At 37.6% G+C, this 6785-nt stretch overlaps 1 protein-coding gene across 1 annotated transcript in view; it reads left to right on the forward strand.

Moving 5' to 3' along the window:
• Positions 1–6785, forward strand: part of LOC106877198 (importin-5) — a 101749-nt gene that overhangs the window by 88062 nt on the left and 6902 nt on the right. The window contains exons 20-23 of the mRNA XM_014926042.2: positions 1407–1579; positions 2686–2797; positions 4613–4668; positions 5352–5474. Coding sequence (XP_014781528.1) covers positions 1407–1579; positions 2686–2797; positions 4613–4668; positions 5352–5474 — 464 coding nt within the window. The remainder of the gene's footprint in view (positions 1–1406; positions 1580–2685; positions 2798–4612; positions 4669–5351; positions 5475–6785) is intronic.

A 6785-nucleotide genomic window follows, 5' to 3' on the forward strand; every position in this document is an offset into this window, starting at 1 on the left:
ATCTCGTTCAAATAACCTCATGTGTCACCCGCACAAGAGCCAGCCCAGGGGCCCCGGCAACGATCCTGATCGAAAGATTTCATGTCTCGCTCGAAAATCCTACGACGGCCCCACACAAGAGCCAGTTCAGGGGCGCTGGCAACGAACTCACTCGAAAAATTTCATGTGTCACCCACACAAGAGCCAGTAAAGGGGTACTGGCAACGATCTCGCTCGAAAGATTTCATGTGTCGCCCGCACATGAGCCAGTCCAGGGGCATATATATATATATGATGTATGTCTGTGTGTATCTTTGTGTCTGTGCTTGTCCCCCACCACTGCTTGACAACTTATGTTATTGGCTTTACATTGCCTTAACTTTCTGGTTCAGAAAAAGAGATTATTAGAATAAGTACCAGGCTTAAAAAAATAAGTCCTGGGTTTGATTTGCTTGACTTATAGCACTTCAAGGTGGTGCCCCAGCTGTCAAATGATCGAAACAAGTAAAAGATAAAAAATAAAGATATAAAGCTGCAGCATGAGATGCAGGCATAGTTGTATGGTTGAGAAGTTTGTTTGCCAGCCACATAGTTTCAGGTTCATGCCTTCCATCATCAGTTAATATCTTATTTTCATGCTTGCTTATTTTGGACTGTTTGACAAGGCGGTGGCAAGCGAGAGAGCTGCTCCAGGCTCTGATTGTCTGTCTTGGCATGGTTTCTACGATTGGGTGCCCTTTCTAATGCCAATCACTTTACAGTGTACTGGGTGCTTTTTGTGTGGCCTTAGTTTCAATTTTGAAATTAATGAAGAATTTATTGCAATAACTTTGTCATTATTAAACTAATGTTAGAAACTTAAATCAACATGTTTATATCCTTGTAACTTTGTGGTTCATTAAGAGATGATGGAATAAGTGCCAGGTTTTAAAAAATAAGTACAGGGGTCACTTTGTTCAACTAAAAGAAGAGGCATGGTCACAGTCTGATAAAAACAAGTAAAAGATAAGATGGAATTTTAATTAAAGGTTTTAATTAGATCATTTTAGAATAAGATTTTTGTATCAGAATTAGGGGCTGACCATGAGTGCTATCTACATATTGAGGCTGAAAGTCAAATACATCAGATGTATGCTTGTTAGCTCATTTGCAGTTTATCCACACACACACACACACACACACTCTTGCTCAGTATTTTACTTATTTTATTTAATACCATTATTGAACATAGAAAGTAACAACTGACTTTGTAAAAGCATGCTTTAAAAAAAAACTTTTTAAAATCTTTGTCTAATATCAAACTGTTTCTGTATTGAACATATTGAGCATTCTAGTTCCCTTATTTCTTGATGGTTTTCATGTTCAATAACTTTACATTGTGCTTTGCATTTCCTTGTGTGTAATGATTTCCTTGACAACATGCATAGATGTCAGAGTATCTGCTGCTGAATCTTTGCCTTACCTCTTAGAGTGTGCTAGAATCAAGGGAGACCACTACGTAGCTGATATGTGGAACTATATCTGTCCCAATTTATTGAAGGCCATTATGTACGAACCCGAGCGTGCTGTTGTTCCGGACCACCTGGCATCTTTAGGAAAGGTTGGTTTTTTTTTTTGCAGTATATCTTTTTTATTTTTTTAAATTTCTTTTTTCTGTCTTTTGGTGTACTACACATCCTTAATTAAAAATATAAATAACTCAGACTGCAGTTTGATTCATGCTCTTGAATCGGAGTAACTGATTGATTTACTTCTGTATTTACTGTACCATTTTTGCATGTTTTTGTAAATAATAGTCCCAGTGAAAAGTGGAGACTTTTAACCCTTTAGCATTCAGATTACACTATCAAATGTAATGCCTATTTATTCTCATTGTTTTAGAATAACACTGTAGGGGTGGACATAAAAGGCTAGTAGGTGTCTTTTAATAGTCTCAGACTGACCAATGCATTGAGTGAAATTGGTTGGCAGAAACTGTGTGGAAGCTCGCTGTATGTGTGTGTGTCTTTGTATGTGCTTGTCTTTATATTTGATACCACTTGAAGACAACAGCGTCTGTGTTTATGCCACATAACTTAGCAGTAGAAATCACTAGAATAAGTATCGGGGTCATTATGGTTGCCTAAATCCCTTCAGAGCAGTGCTCCAGCATGGCAGCAGTCTAAAGACTGGGGCACATAATAAAGTAAGGCATGGCCATGTGAGTCAGAAATTTTAATTCAATCTCATTGCAAGGGCACCTTAGGCAGATGTCTCTTACAATAGTCTTGGTTAGACCAAGGTTTTGTGAGTGAAACTGGGTAGAGGGCAAAATATGTGGAAGGCTACTGAAGGAAGGATTCCTGTTCCTCAGTGGTTGACTCGATCTCTTTATCTGGTTTTACACTACCCCCTCCCCCCACTCTTGAATGTCTTTAGTGGAGTTGGTTATGTTGCAACAGCATTCAAATCAGGTCCCCTCTTAAGCTATCTTCCTCTTCTGGTTAATGTATTACAGGAAAAATATAACATGTCACACAGATTGTGGAGCTATACAGATATGTTTTCCTATTCCCTATCTTTATTATATACATCTCTCTCGCTCTCTCTCAGTATATTTTACTTTCTCTGTCTCTTTGTTACTCCCTCTTTCTCTTCCTCCATCCTTCTCTTCTCCTCTCTCTATTTCATTTCTATTTTATTATATTCTCTTTTTCTTCATTTCAGTGTATTGAAAGTCTCGGCAAAGGTTGCTTAGCACAAGATCATATGTGCGAACTGGTTGCTATTATCGATTCATTCATGAAAGAGCACTTCAGCCGGCAAGAAGAAAGAATAGGTATAGGATACATACATACATGCATATTTATTTGTTTAGATATATGCTTACTTTGGCAGTTGCATTGATGGGTTTCTATTTTATCAACACTTTCATAGTATCTCTGCCATTTCATATTGCTGTTTATTGGATAGGTCAGTCTCCTGATAGCTTTCTCTTTGTTTTATGAAAGCTAGCGACTGATATTGTATCAGTTGCCTTGTTAAATTGTCATCATTGAGTTCCAGGTCAGCTTTGATCGTAGTTGAAGTACCATTTGATCACCATGATCAAATGGTATTTTAGCTATGACCATTTCTTCTTTGCTTTTTTTAAATTTTTATTTTAGACATATTGTTACTAGAACTGTGTGTGGTGCTGCCTTAAGATGCTAAGATGTGATTTATGAGAGATTTGGCTGCTATTTCTTGCATGTTCATTGACAACATAAAATTCAGAATTGAAAGAAACTGCAAAATAATCCTCTGTCAGCAACAATAAATAAACAGGCAAAGGAGTTCATGGACTTACATAGTCTCATTCATACAGGTACACAGATGCACACCTCTCTCTCTCTCTCTTTATAGGTATATATGTATACACACATACATACACACATAAATACACACACACATCTACTTATATATATATATATATATATATATATATATACACACATGCATATATAGTTGTCCTAGAAGAGTTGAAAGCTCTGGGACTCTTCCCCCTCAACAGAGAGTAGAAGACAACAAAGGAATTATGTGCCTCGTTGGTGGCATAGGAAGTGGACAACAACTGGAAACGGGGGATTGTGTTCTAAAACTGAAATCTACTGCAGTTTTGGGGTAGTTAAGAGCTCAACATACAAAAAAAGAAAGACAAAATAAGCAGCTATCAAGATTTATCTATTTGACTTTGGTACTCCTTGAATTTTCAAATAAGTTTGCCGAGTACAAATGATGAGCAGACGAACCTTGAGGACTACCTGTTAGAAAGATGCAGATGGGTCATAGTGCTGGATACACACAGGCAGCTACAGGTGAAAATGCAACGATGTAAAGAGACAGCCGTATGGGCAAAGCCACAAATATGTACTGCTGCATTGAACAGAAAGGACAAAGGAGAGCTGGTGGGGTTCAGGATCAGGCAATGTTGTGATGGATATACCATAGTAGATCAGAAGTTTCTAGATTTAAAATTAATCAGTCATAAGGTTGTTACAGCTACTTACTACTAGATTGTTGGAGTGCACTGCAAACAGGGCGGTGCTTAGGGGTCTTCAGCAATAAGTTACGTGAAAGTGATGCTGAAATGTTAATTAATTTACTTTACCGATATTTGTACAGCACAGTATCAAGATCTCGGCTTCTGAATTCAGTAGCACTGATTATCCCTTGAAGAATTTATCATCATCATTTAACATCCATCTTCCACGCTGGCATGGGTTGGATGGTTTGATAGGAATTGATAAGTCAGAAGACGGTGCCAAGCTCTGCTGTCTGTTTCAGCATTGTTTCTACAGCTGGATGCCCTTCTTAACAAATAGTCTTGAGCAAGACACAAGCATTCTGATTTTAGAGGATCTTTTATTGGTTGATTCCAACCAATATGCTGTGATGATTCTAGAACATTGTCATCTGTTGGTGAAAAATATATTATTAGATAAAACGATAGTCTATGATTATAAAATTTTTTCTGAACTTATTGGACATGATGAAAGTCTTGTGGAGTGGTGGTGATGCAAGTCAAGCCAAAGCACAGTTTATCTTGTAGTACTGAGATTATTATTGTTATTCCTCCTGTTATGCTAATATTTTTTATATGCTTTGTTTCCAGAAAGAAGAAAAGATGAAGATTTTGATGAAGTAGCAGAAGAGGAACTACAAGAGGAGGTCAGTCAAATATATTTGTCATTGTTTTAGGCATGGATTAAGTGTGATAACATGTTGGTGGCAGAGAGGATCTCACACTGAACACCAGCAATTTTTACTTTTACTTCTCTGAGATTTTCTCTTTTTTATTAAGGCATTTGCTGGTAGCATGATGTTTGAATGTTAGGCCTTGTGGAGGTGATGACAAATGACTGAGACCTTTGGTGATATGCTGTACTTGAGAAGACTTATAAAAAATACAATCTGGTTATGATTGGAACAGCTTTTTCATAGGCCTGTTTAATCTGACTTGATCTGGGACTTAAACATCTATTACATTAAGATTGACCTTAGAGGAATTAGTGTGTGAAGTTTGGGCTCAGCTAAAGTGCTGCTGTGTCCCCTTTTTCCATGGTACATAGCACTGACCATTGCTGCTGTCCTCTTCTATCATGTCTGGTAATGATATTCCACACAAAACCTTGATTGTCCAGTCTAATATTCCATAACACACATACACACACACACACACATTTCAATATGTATTGTTGCAGCCAAAGGCCATGTATTGATTAACGAACCTGTCTGCATACATTTCAGTTTTCTCAAATATATATTTAAAGTATCTTTGAAATAAAACATGTTGAGTAGTTTTCTCATTTATATAAATTCTGATTGTGATTCCTTCTTTCTGATTTCTGTAGGACCTTGAAGATGTTTACATTTTGAGCAAAATTTCCGATATCATTCACGCAATGTTTGGTACCCATAAAAAAGATTTTATTCCAATATTTGATACAATGTCACAGCATTTTGCTAAGCTGCTAGTAAGTACTGTTTTGTAATTTCTTGTGTTATCTGAAACTCTTCTGTGCCTCTTGTATGCTTATAATTTTTGTAGTTGTATTCAATGTGTGTGAGGGTGTTTAATTAAATGTAATCTCTTTGGTTGATTAAGCCCTTTGAATTACAGGTACAATCCATCTGACAGGTTTCTAGTTTCCATCTACCCATTTTCTCTCAGAAGGTTGAGTCAACTTGAGGCTATATGGGTAAATAGCAATATTTCAAGATGCCACACAGCAGAATTGAACATAAGACCTCATGATTCTTGACCATTCAGTCACACCAGAATCCTTGACATCAGTGATAGCTTGATGTTGTCTCCATGACGTAGGTACTGATTGAGGTCTGTTTAGCTATCCGGGTAGGGGACTGTGTACAAACATGGCTTTAAACATTAAGAATAAGAGCAGGATGAAAATGGCCACAAACTAGCAATATCCTAATTTTAAAGTATGGTTCAAGGCAGTGAACCAGAAAAATTGTGGCATATCATCCATCTTTACATTCTAAGTTCACATTCCGCCGAGGTCGACTTGGCCTTTCATCCTCTCGGTATCGATAAAATGAGTACCAGTAAAGCATTGGGATAGATGTAATCGGCTTAGCCTCCACCTCCGAAATTGCTGGCGTTGTTTCAAAATTTGAGATCAATATTAGACTTGCTGGTATTGTTAGATATATGGGATATACAAAATAACATTGCGCAGGAGTGGCTGCGAGTTCAGTCCCATTGCACGGCACGCTGGGCAAGTGTCTTCTACTATAGCCTCGGGCCAACCAAAACCCTGTGAGTGGATTTGGTAGGCAGAAACTGAAAGAAGCCCATCATATATATATATATGTATTTGTGTGTTTGTGTTTGTCCCCCCCCCCACCATCGCTTGACAACCGATGTTGGTGTGTTTACATACTCGTAACTTAGCAGTTCAGCAAAAGAGAACTGATAGAATAAGTCCTGGGGTTGATTTGTTCGACTAAAGCCAGTGCTCCAGCATGGCCACAGTCAAACGGCTGAAACAAGTACAAGGGTTGCATAATTAGTTTAGTTTTTTATCTAGCAGTCTGTACAACAGCATTCCTCTCTGATATGAATACAAAGTGACTGTGAGCTGGTAGCAACAATTGAAACCACAATTTAAGGGCTAGAATTCCATTGGTCCAAAATTACTATTATAGATCCAAGTATTGACTTCAGTTATTGGACTTGCATACATGATGAGGCAGCACCTTAAATTGAATATACTGACCATATTTCAGTCTTTGTACATATTTCATAGAATGGCTAAGTTTCA

Source organism: Octopus bimaculoides, chromosome 9 (assembly GCF_001194135.2).
Source record: "Octopus bimaculoides isolate UCB-OBI-ISO-001 chromosome 9, ASM119413v2, whole genome shotgun sequence".
Taxonomy (NCBI): domain Eukaryota; kingdom Metazoa; phylum Mollusca; class Cephalopoda; order Octopoda; family Octopodidae; genus Octopus; species Octopus bimaculoides.